General features: G+C 38.2%; 1 protein-coding gene across 4 annotated transcripts in view; it reads left to right on the forward strand.

The window, feature by feature from the left end:
- LOC121645271 (SPRY domain-containing SOCS box protein 4-like) overlaps positions 1–16,360 on the forward strand; it is an 82,604-nt gene extending 66,244 nt beyond the window's left edge. For 3 of the 4 annotated variants that reach the window (XM_041993687.1, XM_041993686.1, XM_041993685.1), the window contains one exon: positions 11,503–13,959. In XM_041993687.1, the coding sequence (XP_041849621.1) occupies positions 11,503–11,630 (128 nt within the window). In that variant the 3' untranslated portion in view covers positions 11,631–13,959. Of the gene's footprint in view, positions 1–11,502; positions 13,960–16,265 lie in introns of those variants that run through there. The other variant, XM_041993688.1, reaches the window with a different exon arrangement.
- The last annotated feature ends 57 nt before the right edge of the window (positions 16,361–16,417 follow it).

Genomic DNA, 16,417 nt, shown 5'->3' on the forward strand with positions numbered 1-16,417 from the left:
CCTCTCTCCCTCCCTCCATCTCTCAGTAACTCACATGTTTGGTCCGTCTGCAGCCTTAATCTGAATCCATGCACCTCTCAGATTAAAGTTTACTCTGTACATGTGCCTGCACTCAATGGTTTGTATTATTTTTGTGTTTGCAAATGGCAGCGTGCGCTTTGTCCCTGTTTCTGTTTATCTATGGAGACTGGCTTATTTCAGTAGTACTGTTGTATGATATAAACATTTAAAGTTGCTGTTTGCATCAATCATAGTGGCACGGCATCCACATTGGTCCAGCTCAGACCGTCAATGAAATGCTCTTTTTCTTACTTCACTTTGACATTTCCAACATTACTCAATGACTTTGGGAAATTTTACTGTCATCAGGTATAAACTTGTTAAGTGACTAGTTGTGCTTGCAATGCTCTGTTTTATTCTTAAAAATGTCATTTTCAGCTGCACTCTCAATTAAAATGAAGGTTTGTAGTTCTTCCTGTAAATCATCTGATTTACAGTGTAAAGTTTCCCCTTTGTGTCTCTGCTCCCCCAAGTCTCTTCCCACTGATCCTCTTTTTCTGTTTCTTTAATGTGTGTAAGCAAACCTGCAGTCCGATACACACACAACCTGACCTGACACGCTAAAGCCGGCAAAGGATCAGCTGGCTTTTTTAATCTGTCTGTCTCCGCCAGGTTAGTCGCCAAGACACACCTGCTGCATGTGCACACGTGTGACCATGCTTGCTTACTCGCTGATGCACGTGCTTGTGTGTGAGTGGGATATTGTCCCATTAACTTTAAATATAAACTAGGACGCCACGTCCACTTTACCTTTGTGTTTGTTTTCTCTGTCTTAATCTTTGTCTGATTGATTCAGCTGCTTTGACTTCATCTTTCTTTCTTTATTCCTTTTATATGACCAATGCACAAAAACACACTCAAGGCCCATTAATGCTCGATGCAGAAGACGGATATGCAGACTGACAGTTTCATCGGTTGTACGTGTAATTTGGTCTGTTTTCAGGGAGCTTGGCAATCCATTGCTTGACACAGAAGCATGGGGGTATTTCCCTAACTTCAATAAAGAGCATAATTGTTTGATTTGAAAGCAAGATTTCTCGTTTTCACGCTCAAATATACTTTTGCTTTCTCTCAAAACTCTGTTCTCACACTCAGAAAGTCCCTTCTTGATCTCAAATATGTCGTTCTTCCTTTCAAAAACTCTGCTCTTCTTCTGAAGTTTAGTGTTGCAGGTTCAAATCTCCTGTGCTCAAGCTTGGTTTCATTTCCTCACTCTCAGACACATTCTCTGCTCTCTCAACACTAATGTCGGCTTGCAAGAATGAACTCTGAATTCAGCACTGCCCACTAGTGGAGGGATTGACCTAACACCCATTGAAACGCAAAAAATGCACGGAAGTATGAGAACTGCAGTGTATGACAATGTTTGAAACGGACGTCACTATTTACATACATAAGGGAGCATAAATGAGCCTTAACACAGTGAGGTTAGCTTCTCTGATGAGGTTGCTCATCTCACTGAAATTCTGCTTATGCTGCATTTATGTAGCTTGTACACATATTAATGTGCTACATCTAGGCTTCCTCTTTCCGTTTCGATACTCATGTATATTAAAAAGCACTTTCCTAAATCTAAAAAGGCAGCTAACTTAACTAAAGAGGGACGTCAAAAGAGAATGTGCAATGAAAGTTAAGAACAAGTGGAATAAAAACCACTTTTTTACTTCCTGCTGAGAATATGTGAATTTGTTGGAATGATTCCTGCTTCTTAAATATTGATTAAGATAAATACCCTAATTGCAGAATAAGGGAGATTAAAGGCTGCTCAGTGATGCCAAAGAGCAAGCATCAGTATGTTGCATTTCATATTTACTGAAAATTGAGTAACAGCAGCATTTATTTAATGCCAGGACTGATTCTCCTTTATAAAATATTGATCTATTTAGCCTCAGCAATATTCTTGTAGCTACATTTAGATCAAAACAAATGAGTTGTAAGTCAAAAACCACAACAGTGAGCTAAATATGCTAAAATGCTATGTACAGCTGATAGAAACTTCAGCTGATGATAATTGTTGTTGGGATGTCTCTCCAAGTATAAGCTTTCACATTTCATAGTCTTTATTTAATAAACATATAAAAATTATATGAGCGAATGTAAGTTTTCACTTTTCCTTGTTTGTGTTTTCAATTTTACTTATTCTGTCATTCTGTGTTTTCCTCATTCATGTTTTTGTTTATACGTTTTCTACAGAGTACTCAGGGATAAAGGAAGATGTAGTTAGTAAATTAAGACTAAAGAGTTCCTCTAATATTGACTTTTTTATTAAGTTGTTTAACCTGCCTGCAGTCTGTTACTGTCAAGGACATCTTTGCTCTCTCCTCGCCTATTTATCATCCTCTCTCCTGAAAGTCCTTCTACCCTTCTCATCTCATGACCTCCTCACATCTCTCTGCTTCCTCTCCTTTGCTCTTTTCTCGCTTTTTTCATCCCTCTCCCTTTCCCCTGTTGCCTTTATTTTTCGACCTCTCTTTCACATCTTGCCTCCTCCTCTTTCTTATCTTGTTGCCTCTCTTCCCCGAGGAGATGGTGAACATTGGATTTACAGTAATTCAGGGCGGTAAAGAGAGAACAGGGCTTTAAAAAGAAACACCACCATGGCTTGTATTACCAGCTCCTCTCTGTACTAGCCAGCTCTGCCCACAGTGCCTATTTCTCTGTGACAGTAATGTGGCCAGTAAGATATGAGTCATACCAAAGGATCTGCACAAACAATTTAAGCACCATTGTTGGCTGTGGCCAAATATTTTAAGATGCAGTTTACTTTGGGAGAACTTCACATAGTAGTTTTCACATCCACTCCTTCCTAAATCTGTGTGGGATGGGCTTTGTTTGTGGCCATTAGTTCTCCCACCCTGTGGCTGCATCTCTCTTTTTTTTTTCTCAAGTACAAAAGGGTTTTCTAACAAATCCTCCATGGACTGTACCAACATTACTGCATTAGTTCTGCACAATGACTTCTTCAGAGTGCCTTAAAGTGTGATTGTGCTAAAAATTGATGGTGTTGCACACTGAAGCAGCCAAGAGATACAGAACACCACCGGAGGTACATTAGTTATGGATACTGGCGACTTCCCTCTGTGGCTGTGAAGGACGTTGGTGCTGGGAAGAGTTCAGCTTCTAGTGTTTGAAAAGGAAGTGCTCAAAAAGTAAAGATACACAGGCTAATCGCTGCCTCGGCCGGGTTGAGTTTTTGAAAAAGTAAGATCCATCTATGTGAATGAGGAGCAACTTTCTCAGGATGCCAGAGACGTCTGTATTTAAACTGAAGACCTGCTTTACTGCTCGATGCAGACAGATATTAGAAAATGCTGACACCTGTTAACATTTGGCTTTAATTTTCAGTCAAAAAGGACACAAACTGCACTCAGGACTAGGTAAAACATCTCTGCAGTAGTTCTAGGTGTGTATCAGCTCCAGCTCTGATCAGCAGTAATGACAGCTCTCAAACAGGCCAGTGAATGCTGTGATGAAAGGTTTGTCTTGTCATCTCTACCTTTACTGACTCTTTGTCATATAAGCAACAAATTTCATTGACTTTGTAAAACCTCAATTTATTTACCTCATTCTCTGGTATGCACATCATATTCATCTCAACACATCCGGGAAGGAAACAACAGGCAAAAAGAAAATCTTTCATTTACACACATGACCTTAAAACGTTTGTGTTATTCTCTATAATGAATTATACTGGCTTTAGGACATTCTTATAGTATTATGTTATTTGTTATGTTACATCTCTTTGTAGCAGTTAGGTAAAAATGTGCTTTTAGGAACTTATGGAAAAAATTCTTTTTTTAATCTAGCCAGCTTAACCTCTCAAACAGTTAAATATGGAGCCAGATTATCCAGGCTTGTTAAGATTTAATAAATAAATAATATAAATAATAATTAATCAGCAATGAAAGAGGTGATTTTAATCTGAAACCACCAGCTTTTGATACTTGACAGCTTTTAATATTTTGTGCAACAGACAGATCTTTATTAGTAACATAAATATTGAGCTTCAACATTCAGCTTTACATGACAGTCAAGTATATTTACCATTTACTAAACCTTCCACATGTGTCTGTATTGTTTACTTCACAGGACTTTTGTTTTCAAGATCTTTGATGATGTCTGAGCTGTGTGTGTGTGTGTGTGTGGTTGTCAGTTTGATTTCCTGTAGTCGTGAGCTGGCATTCGTGGGTGCTTTTGCAGTGGTTTTTCTTCCAATCAACATGTTTGCAAGACAGGTTTGTGGATTTGCTTCAGAGCAAATATTTGTTTCTTTTGCGTGTTTCATGTTAACAGGAAGATGCACTGTTGTGGGTCAATGGTTTTGACTTAGCAGAGAAAAAATCGCAGGTGTGAATAAAACAACCAACAGTTCAAATTATTGGCCTGTTGGTTGTTTTAGGTGCAACCTGATTACTCTGTTTGCACAGTCTTGTAAGGAAATTTGAGTTGTGCTTTTGCCCAACTTTTACCACTCTTGTCACATGAAAACTGTGCAACCTTATTTTTTATTTTTATTTTTATAAGATATTGACTTTAATTAAAGGATTAAAGGATTATATGCTCCTTTTAAACCTCTCGAGCTTGCAGAGCCCTTTAAAAGCTAACAGGATAATGATTACTGCATTGTCATCAAGCAAAACATGGATGTGTTTTCTGTCTCTTATTGACATTTTGAGATAATGCTGTTTTCTCCAAACAGTCAGGATTTTTTTATGTGGAGAAAAGATCAAACGCTGTGGCCTTGCAGCGTAGAAAGATGGAAAAAGATTAAATGTAGAGTTGCAAAGAGGAGCAGAGAATAGAGAAGGCAGAGGAGATTTGCTGGAGAAGAGAGAAGAGGTGTATTGTTACAGATGAGATGAAGCTCTGGGGGGGGGATCACATTTCTCTAAGATGTCCGGTCATTTCAAGTGTGACTTTTTGCTAATAAATGTTTTTGGGTTTTTTTGTGCTGTTTGCTTACATTGAGAAAGAAGTAATCTCCAGAAAGAAGCCATTTTGAGTTTTATCTCTGCTTGCAGTTAAAGCACCTGCTACAACAAGAATCTCAAACTCTGGTCCTCGAGGGCCAGCGTCCTGCAGGTTTTAGATGTTTCCCTCCTCCAACTCACCCGACTCAAATGATTGCCTAATTGTGCAGAAATTAGCAACAAACTGTTGGATCCATTTAATTATAATCTAGTGTGTTGGAGCAGGGAAACCTCTCAAACCTGCAGAACAGTGGCCATTGAGGACTGGAGTTTCAGATGTCTGCTTTACAATAATGTCTTTTAGGGGCAGAGATACCCTGATATTAACTCCTGTTTTGGGAGTTTAAATGCAGATCGACACATGCATTTGCACTTTGTACAGCAGCACAAGTTGAGGTAGGCTTTGCCACAGGCTCTTTCTCGATCTAACAAGGAACTATAAATGAGCCTCAGTCCCAGTTGTGACTTCAGCAGCTGCCACAACTCTCCTCACATTTCTCTCTCATGATTTGAATCACAATGATGGCTGTCATGGTTTTGACACTTTTGTTATTTTCTTCCGCTTCTGCAGTCACTGTGTGATGCACACATGCCCAAGATGTAGGTTTTTTCCTCCCAACCACAATCACTAGAACAGTAGTACCTTCGAAAAAGGTGCAGAAAGTTTTTCAGCCAATCAAAGCAATAGGTTGATGGTCTAGAGGTTCTTGTGTGTGTGGGTGTGTGTGCGTGTGTCTGACGGGAAGCAATAGCAGGTCGTAATGCTGACAAAAAAAGCTGTTTTCTTTGAGTTTAAATAGTTATTTTAACTGAATTTTGAAACTTTACATTTCATATAAAATATAAATTTAACAGCTTGATGGATCTTTAAAATGTGACAGACCTGCAGTAATGAAATCTAGTCTCAGCAGTTCATGATCCATTTCCTTTGTGTTCAGGTTCTCCAATCAACTGCCAACCTAAAAGCTTACTGTGGGAATTTCCTAATGTCCAAAAACTACTTTAGCCTCTTTTGAGCAGTCGTAGAGTTGGGAGTTATGCCATCTTATGCAAAAATCCAAGCATTTATTTAATTTTTTACTTAAAGCTCAGCATTCAACACACAATCAGACTTTATTTAGCTTCTGGCTCTCCCCTCAGGTCAGTTTTTACATCCATCATAAAAGTATTGCTGCTGTTGCCATTTTCAACCTCTCTCCCATTATCATTTTCCACAGATAATAAGTCCTGCTCTGTGCTGCTGCTGCTACTGCGTCTCATTACAGACGTTGTGTCACATCGCTTTCCCCTATTACTTCATGTTCCCATCGCAGCAGTTCGCAGGTCTCAGTTCATATCCATATAAAATGCTTAATAAGGGGAGAAGTTCTTCACTTCCTGGGATCACCTCGGGCATGGCATAAGTGTGATTTTCTCAGAATTTATGGTGGTTTGCCACCTTTGCATAAATAGATTCGTGAAAGCAGAGTATGAAAATAAAAATGTGGCTGAGAGGTTCTTTCTTATAGATACTGATGTTCTCAACAGTCTAATGTGGAAAAAACAGAAAAACACAAAAAAAAGACTTAACTCACTTTGACAGGAAAAAAAGTCCAATAAAAACTTGAATTAGTAGTTAAACTCAAGATAGATGATGAAGTATTAACAACATTATGAAAACTGAGCCTGGACAGTTTTATTTAAATCTACAATATAAAAAGCTTCAGCATGTGATGACTGGTATTGTGAAGAATCTGACTGGACTACAGGTGTTATTAAAGATATTGATATGTGAAGTGGTTATGTTAACTCTACCTGCATTTTGAAGCTCTTGAGACTGCATCAAATGTGTAATGATGCAGATTCAAATGACCTGCAGCTGATGATCCACTGTGACTCACTGCATTAGTTTTTCTCACTGGAGGAGATGCTTATAGGATAAAGCATCACTGAATACGTCTCATTAAGAAAGAAATGTTTGTCTTAACATTTTCCATTCCTATAGAAGTTATTAACATTAATTTCAGTTATAATGTAATACGAGGCCATTTTCCACATCTTGAGGCAGCTGGTGATTAATGTGGAGCTGTAAATAGAGCTACAGGTTCACCTAGAGCTAAAAAAGTATAAACAAACATGAGTAATACTTTGTGTTGAAGCCTCACATTTGATGAATTAAGCTGTATAACACTTGGTAGCACAGGGTGTAAGCATATCTAAAGGCACATGAATTTAAATGAAGCAAAGTCAGTTTTATAACATGTCATTTGAGCATGCTGCTTTTTTTTCTTTAGTTTCTCTTTTATGAGAGATTTTATAGCAGTGCGATACAGAAGAAATTTACTGCATTATGAAGGTATGAATAATGCAGTATAATGAGAACGGATGAGTGGAAAGCACAGCTGATAATGTGGCAGACTAGACATTTCTGCATTGAATCCTTCAGCTAAAGGAGAGCTGTCTTCTCCTGAGGTGCCTTGATTCCAGGTTGAAAATCATTATTTTGGAAATTGGGAATTAACAGAACAACTAGTGAATATTGTGTGTGTGAACAATGTGTTATGTGAAATTTTCTGATTATTTTTCACCACAAATAAGGAAAAGAAAGGAAAAAAAAAAACACAAAACTGACACTGTATCCGCCCTCCCAATGACCAAGCTGCTGTCTATGAAGCTATCTCTACATAACAGGAACTACAAGCACACTCAGATTAATTGGATTTGTTATAAAATTGCTCCCCTTGATAAGTGCATTCACTCATACACACACACACAAACACACACACAGCTAGCTGCGATTAAAAAGCTGTTACAGCCACAGATCCAGTCCTCTTTGGTTTAATAAGTCTCACAAAGGGGCTTTTGGCTGTTAGTCAGTAAAAGAAATTAAAAGAAATTTTTTGTATCTGTTGTGCAAAACAGATAATGAGCCAGTTGTGTGTAAACTAAAACAAGCCTTTTGCTGTTCAGTCCTCTATCGTGGCAGGTTTTAACACCATGTTGTGTAGCAGCTGATGTTTTAACTGAAAACATTAAAACAGTTGAGTTTCCTCTCTCTTTATTATAAATTATTAGAACAGATATTTCTAAGAAGCTGATTTTGTGCATTATTGTATTAATTTCAAAGAAAAGGAAGCATTAATCAAAATCAGGTGCCAGTAAACGCTTTTTTCCCCTCTAATCATCTTTCAATGAGGCATTTAAACCAGCTCAGCATCTCTTTGTTTTGACTCTATATTTGGAGCCTGCTTTGTTCTTTACAAGCTTTCAGGCTGTAAATACACAGTAGTCCAACAATATGCTAAACGTCTGGAAGCTTCTGTTTTCCAGCCATTTTGTGTGTGTTTGTGCACATTCGGGATATACTTGTTTTTTTTTATTTCTGAACCTAATGCAACTATAATTGTGACAAGTAGAGACTTTAACAATAAATTATTTAGCTGGTAAAAACAGCTAATCAGTGGATTTACAGCAAGTGATCGGGAAGTATTTGGTACTTAGTGAAATTAGGTTTTCTGGTGGGGTCTCGTCTAAAATCTTAGCCTATATTTTTAATGCCTGCTTAAAAATTCCATACCATATTGAATTGAGTATATCTCTGCAACCTTCCTAAAAAGAAAATAATTAGCCGTTGCATTACATGTGTACTAGCAGATGGTTGTAATGAGGACAGCAGAATGAGTCAAACAGAGGTGAGATTAGAAACTGACACTGTGACCGTCCACAGGTGAAGAACTGGGTTTTTTATGAGTGTGGATGAACATCAATGTGATGGTGACACGGCAAGGACACACACCCATGATGAGTGGATATATGTGTCGTGTGTGTGGAGGCTGGGCTGTCTTCTGTCCTGTTGGTTTAACCTTGAAAACACACATACACACATACACAGAGCAATGCAGTTTCAGTGGCAGGTGGTAAAGGACATCCAGAATTACAACAGGTGATGGGAGTGTGTGTACAGCAGGGAGACAGACATTGATAGACTAGCTCCTGTATCTGACTTCACGAAGCCTTGCACACTCTGAAATGATGAGTTTTCCTTTTTAACGATAAAGACACCGTCTCAGTGGGTGTTTCCATTAACAATTCCTGTTTTGATTATTATCCTCACGATCTGAACGGAGATTTTCTTTAGTTTGTTTCTGTTCCAATGAAGCAGCAGAGCCAAAAACTACAGATCTTTAAATGTCAACTTGAGACTAACTTAGAAAGTGAGCTAATCTCACTAAACCCCCACATTAAACAAACATGTTCACACCCTGATAGAAATACACTTTTCTCAAAGTTTACAACTCTATAGTAGTTCTTATATAACCTGCCTGTTTATTTTATTATTATTTTATCAAGGACGTGGTCCATTGTTACAAGCGAGCACTGTGGCAGCTACCCGAGGGAGTGTGCAGTGTGTTTTCTGGTTCTCAGTCACATTAATCCCAAACAAGTTCACTTCTGGCTCCAAAAATCAGTATTGCAACTTGGGTTTTTATATAAAATCTGCACGTATGAGCTGATTCCCTAAATTGAAATGTTATCTGTTGCGTTCAGTGTCGTTTTTCACCACTTCCCTCCCTTCCATCTGAATGACTTTCATCTTTTTTCTGCCCTATTTCCCTGCATTTCCTACCAGATGATGCACTGATAGTTGGTGTCATCGTGTCTGCTTACTTCAGAGGTTGTTGTGTGTATTGTTGCATTACAGTGCTTTGTGTCTGACAGTGTGTTGACTCTGATTCAGGAGGGTTGTCACATTACAGAATTTATTTAGCTAACTGTTAGCTTTATCAAAGACTCTGCTGTTGTAATAAGTCCAATTAGATGTGTTCATAATTATTAATTGAAAGATATGAGAGTATAAAATCAGAGTGAAGGAAGCAACTCGATCAAGTTGGTAAACAAAATGAAGTTAAAAGGACAGAGTTAAACTGATGAAGCATAACTTTTTCCTGGGTTTGATTGTATGAAATCCCAACATCAAGACTTTCCATTACATTACATTACATGATCCAGACAAAAGTCAGAATCTAATCAAGGCATCCTGAGGGCAGCTTTCATCCAGATTTCAGTCACTTCCTCCTCACACAACATCCACCACTTCAGAGAGTTTTGGTGATGCAGACGTGCATGATGTCATCTCTCTTTGTTTTAGTTTGATCCAGTAACAAACACTAAACCTGGCAGAGGTTCACTACACTGTGAAGTCAACATGCGTCACATTTAAAAGAGATTCATGTTATTATAGAAACTGTGTGTGAATAAATGCTTTTTTTCTGAGTTGAGAATGGAGTATTAATGCAGATTATCTTTGATTTAAAAACTATGATTATGTTACTGGTTGGTTACTTACATTAGAAACATTATTTACATTTTAAAAGCATGGGAAATTAGCCTTTAATTTCTCACAGATCAGCGACCGGGTCCATCTGTTCTGATTCACATGAACGTCTTCAGTACTTGGAATCCGCTCCAGCCCTTTTATCTCCTTAATTTATCATGAAAAGAAGAAGAATCAGATCACACCTTCTCATAAAGCTGCTGTCAGATATCAACTTACATTTAAGCCTGCAAGAAAGGAGTGACATTTTAAAAATAGACTTTAATTCCTGAACAGTATTATATTTAAACCCCTCAAATAAAACTCTAAATCCACTCTTCGGTCTTATTTTATGGCTTTTTTGCTTAAGCAGACGTCAAGTCAAAATGCGGTTCTGTATTAAAATCAGATGGTTTTCAGTCAAGCATAAGTAGATCCTGTGAGTGAACAGCTGTTTTTCTGCTTGAATAGATTTCAGGGAAGTTGAATAAATGGGAATTACCCAAAGAAATTACAAGTATCATTTAGTTTCATGGTGGAATTTTCTGTCAATAATTTTGTCAATTAACTTGGAAATCGAAGAAAAGTCGAGATAAAACTTGTTCTAAACAACAATACAGCATTCAAATATAATTTTAGTTATTTACTTATGTTTGCATGGCCTTTATAAAACCAACAACCCACTCTTTCTGAGAAACTGGAGCCAGACAACTTGGACCTTTTCCAAATAATTCATATTCACCATCAAATAGATGTAACGGTTGTGGTTTTGCACACAATCCAGGTTCCTTCCATCATCCTGCCTCCATGTCCTGCAGCTACAGCCTACTGAATCTGTTCCTTTCTTTACAATCCTGCTGTACAGATGAACATTGGATAAAAGCTTAATAACTCATTGTTAAGACAGACAAAAAAAAAGTTTTGTCTGTCTGAATATGATGTCCTTTGGCACGTCCCAGTGTCCGTGGGCTCAAAATAACAGCTCTGATGTACAAAAACTACCAGGAACAGATGACGTTTGTGGTATGAGTGAGGAGGAGGTGTACATATTTAAATGTGACTCTCACTTCCTCAGCCTCTCGTCTGTCTCTTATTCACACAGAGTAAATATATGCATAAAAAGCAGTGTTATGGTCACAAGAAACTTCCCTAAACTTTTCTTGTCTCACCTCTCCTCAGCTGAGCCTTTACCCCTGATGGACCTGTGTCGACGTGCAGCCCGCCTGGCGTTGGGTCGGGACCGCCTTCAGGAGATCGAGGGCCTTCCTCTGCCCCAGTCCCTCAAGAATTACCTCCAGTACCAGTGACTGACACTAGCAAAGCCAACTGGGACAACAAGGACACACAGCAGGCCATCAGAGAGTCTACAGATGGATGATGACAGAGTAGGTGATTGACTGAAGAACACTGGAAGCACCACGGCTCACAGGACGGAGACTGCGCTGGCGGATGAACTGATGAAATTTCTGGCTTTTAAACAAAGAATTGGACAGCACCAGCTTCCTTTTGATTTTAAGCTGCTTATTCATTTATTTTGGACTTGAAATAAATTATTGATGACAGTGTCCCTTCAGTGTTTCACTCATCCAGACTGAAAGCCCACTCTCTCAATGCACAGTGTGGTTAAGTGGCGAATGTCACAGTGGTAAACAACCACCACCACCTAGTGGCAAGAGTAAGTACAGCACAGAGAAAGCACACTAGCCCAATCCATGGAGGCCTTTCTGACATCCAGTCAGTGAGCATATCATTACTGCAGGTGTCTGTTCATTAAGATGATACATGCTCAAAAGGATTTTGGTATTAATGTTGTTTTTTTATGTGACTGACTGGGCCCATACACAAGCTCACACTGCATACAGAGTAGATTTAGACCTGTAAGGTGTGTGCAGTTTAGTTTACTGAAAGCTAAGCCCTTTTCAGACATGTAACATGACTGATATTTCTGTTCAAATCCTGGCTTTTTAATTTCAAACTTGGGATGTTCATAATTGACTGTAATCATGTTGTGTGCATGAACTTGGCATCTGATGCAGCAGCGAGTACATGAAGCCAAACAGGCTTGTTTTTGTTCAGTTTCCAGCAATGATCATTAAATAATTTCTCCTACTTCTTAATTAATGATCACTGTTAGTAATGAGTCAACAGTTCTTACTCAGTGATTACAAAACATAATTAGGTAAAATATTCTAGCCCACTGCTTGTTTTATGGCCTTTAATTAGCAAACAAGAGTAGAACAAGACTTTACTTTAGGAATGTATATTAGGGCAGCCACCCCGAATAAAAGTGGACAAATTAGGGAAGTCTTTATTGCTGTGTTGTTAATATTACAAACACACTGAAACTTGTAATAGCTCATTCGGTGATTCATCTTCTGTTGTTTATGCGTATCAGTGGCAATTAATCTCAAATATTTCTCTATTTTTTCTAACTTGAAATATTCAGAACTAATTACGAGGAAGAAAAGAAATCCTATTAATCCATTCCCTCAGAATGCTGTGGGTGTAGTTATGTTAAATGACAACAACCCACAAGCTGTCATCATTTTTATGCATCAATCAGGCCCAATAGATGTGTGGTGTCACAGTCAGAGGGATATTTCAAGATTCATCTCTGATGTCAGATGATGTAAACAGTTCAATTTGTGGAAGAAAATAATTTTCAAATAATTAGAAACTATGCTGCTGCGGTACATATGATTCACTTTTTGTCTTGTAGAAATATGACCGGGATTGATGCTTTAAAATGGCCATTATAGTGTTTTATTATCAGATGCATGTGTGAAATGGGCTTTATTTAAGAATGAGACCAGGTAAATCATTTGTTTGTGTTTTTTTTAAAGTGGTGGTTCACTGCACTGCAAAGCATTCCTCACACAACACTAACTCATTTATGATGATGTCAAACAACAACCAAAGTATTTTATTCTAATCTGTGGGGTGTAAACATGTATGAAAGTTGTAGGCCACAGTCCTAGTGTCAATAAACTGCTGGCACAATGACACGGCTGCTGTTTGCAGCGCCCTGCTGTAGCTCCCTGGTAGCAGATAGTGTGTGTCTGCTCTCCACATAACTGTCTTAATTACCCCAAATGACAAACGAGAAGGACCAGTGCAGATCTAGTCTTACTGGATCTACAAGGAAGACTCACGACAGACGTGTTGTTGGGTCAGAGGAGGATACGGATAACCAATGCACAAACACACCCTGAAGACCAATCATGTTTTATTTCCTAAAAATGGCTTGAGTCACTTTTTAAATTTTTGTTTGTTTCCTCCATTATAATTATTGAGTTTGCTGGGTCTGATGGTAGACTGTTTATTTAACTAGTTCTGTGTTTGTTTTGTTTGACTGATCGTTGATGGTTACATTCAGGTTAATGTAATACAAAGATGCTGGTGATGAAGGGAGGGAGAAATCAATTTGTGTCTTTAATGCTGCTTTCATTATTATTATTATTATTATTATTATTATTGTTATTGTTATTATTGTTATCATTTGCGATGGCGATGGTCTTACCTCCTGTCTTTACCAGTGTAGATGGGGAGCGCAGGACCATTTAATGAGAGTAGTAGAATGTATGGACAGACGGTGCAGCTGACATGTCAACAGATATGAAATGTGAATAAAGCCAAGTGACTTAAAAAGTGGTTCTTTGATTTTTTTTTTTTTTTCCTTGCACGCTATACTTCTTGAAAATGAGCCCCCAAAACAGCACAACATATGTTTTGCAAGAATGATCACTAAGATGTACATGAGTGGTGTAAAATCTCTAAGATTTGAAAAAAAAAACAAAAAAAAACATTTAGAGTTGCAGAAGGTGCAAATGAGCTTGGTGGTTAACCTGGGGCTCTACAGAATTATTGTGTCAGTGAGCAAACAGTTTACTAAGTGAGGGGAGACTGTTTTAAACTTTCTGGTTATGAATTGTTAGTTTCTATCTCATGCACATTTTTTCTCTTAAGAGAGGAAACTGTTAATGTACTACACCTCAGCTCCTGCTGCTGTAAATAGAGCTCTTACAGTCAAAAGTCAAAAGTGGGGTGATGACATTGCAGATGATACGGTACTGGAGGCTTTTTTCCATCGCATACTGAAGGGTTAGACTTTAACTGAAAGATTAGGGGACTTTTTCTGTTTAGATCAATAGCAGACAGACTGTAATGATGCTCCTGCATCATGATCCTGACTGTAATGGAGCCGACGCCCACGTTTAAAACAGTTTCCATACACACACAGACACATAATCTTGTTTTGTTCTTTTCTAGTGATACTGTACGTCATTGCTATAATTTATTTACCTGCCCTATTCAGTTAATACCACAACTTAATGCCTCATGCTACCCTTAACCTTATTGTTAATTCTAGAGATATAACCTTATAATGGCCTTTGAACTTTTGGGGTCCCTACAAAGCTGACGTATCCACAGTCATGAAAAAGATTATTCTCAGTTCTGACATTTAAGCATCAGAAGTCTGTCCACGAGTAATGCAGCTCATTGGGAAACCTTACAAAACTCCTGATTAGCCACTCCGGCATTGTTGTTGGTCATTGATAATTAACTGCACATTTAGCCTTCAGCTGGCTGGTGCTGCTAAGTTTAGGTGAAATGGCTGAAAATGAAGGATGTTGCTGAGAAGCATCAGCATTTAAGGAATCAATTACAGGATTCTGGAAAAAAAAATACAAACAAACAACAGAAAACAAGAATTATATACATCTTAAAAACACACATCCAGTTTAAAAGCTGAACAGTCAATAGCTATTAACTGCATTCTTGGCTCTCTGAGGCCATTAAACATGCGGGGCTCATCAGTTAAAAAGGCACATTAAGCTTCTAATTAGCCTATTGTGTTTCTCCATCCTCAGGGATCCAGTAAGAGCAGAAATGAGCAGTCAGCAGTCTCTGCAGGCAGAGCCAGAGCAGAGCAGTGACTCCTCATCTGCTCACCTGCGCAATATATCATAGATTAATGCCATATTAATGCTAGCATTTCCACAAAGGACCTGAAATTAAATTACATTGTGATGCTTATTAAACACAGTATTTTATTTAGTGCTGCAGCATGAAGGGTCGTTGCATTTGTCCAAAACCTAGCAGTGATTGCATTATACAGTTTCAGTGAGAAGGATACATACACAGTTCTAATATTTCTGCTCTTTTACACTTTACATTTGGTTAAATATCCCTTAGCAGGTTGCACCCAGACCAGAAGCTTTTTGTTGCCATCAGCAAGAATCCAGCTGAATCCCTGTTGGTACAATATAAGAAGAAAGAAAGTAACAAGAACATAACCCCATCATACACCGGCAGCAGCAGTCTGAACTGTTGATAAAGGGCAGGATGGATCCTTTAATCACACTGTAAACCACTGCATCTTTCCATGTGACCTCTTGTCTTTCCTTTCAGCCTTCACCTCACAATTTTCTTAAAGACTGTTCAAGTTCAAGATCAAGAATCTTTATTATCCCCTGGGGGTAATTAGTTTTACAGCCAGTAACAACATGTATAATAAAAACAACAGACACATCATATCACAACAAATCATTTAAAAACCTGATTGCTGCAGGAATAAATGAATCTTTTAGTCCGTTAGTCCTGCACCTCGACAGCTGGTACCATATGCACATCTGGACGGAAGCAATCTGAACTGGTCCTGTAGTGGGTGTGTGTGAAAATATCCCCATATGGATGCAATCCTCCACAACATACATTGTCCTTTTCGAGAGTAAGAGTTAAATGTTATTTTAACTTGATATTTGTTTAAAACAAAGTAAAATACAGTTAAACTCTATTGTAATGACTTGCAAACACGTTGTATTGACTTGTACTTCTCTTACAATCTATTTGTCACCAGAGGGGGATATTGTTTTGCTAAAGCTGCAAAGGAGATGTGTAGTTATTATATTATTATAACATGATTTACTCTGTTTTCTCAGGGCTGTATCCACGCTTGACCATGATCTTTAAGCAACTTACGATGGAGGGTTTAAAGCAGGGGGGAGAAAAAACACCCTGAAAGCTTAAAAAGACTGATGGTACCACTGAAAGAGGTATTTTTATTTTTATTTTGACGCAATGCTAAAATCAG

The sequence above is a fragment of the Melanotaenia boesemani genome, chromosome 8, assembly GCF_017639745.1.
Source record: "Melanotaenia boesemani isolate fMelBoe1 chromosome 8, fMelBoe1.pri, whole genome shotgun sequence".
Lineage (NCBI taxonomy): Eukaryota > Metazoa > Chordata > Actinopteri > Atheriniformes > Melanotaeniidae > Melanotaenia > Melanotaenia boesemani.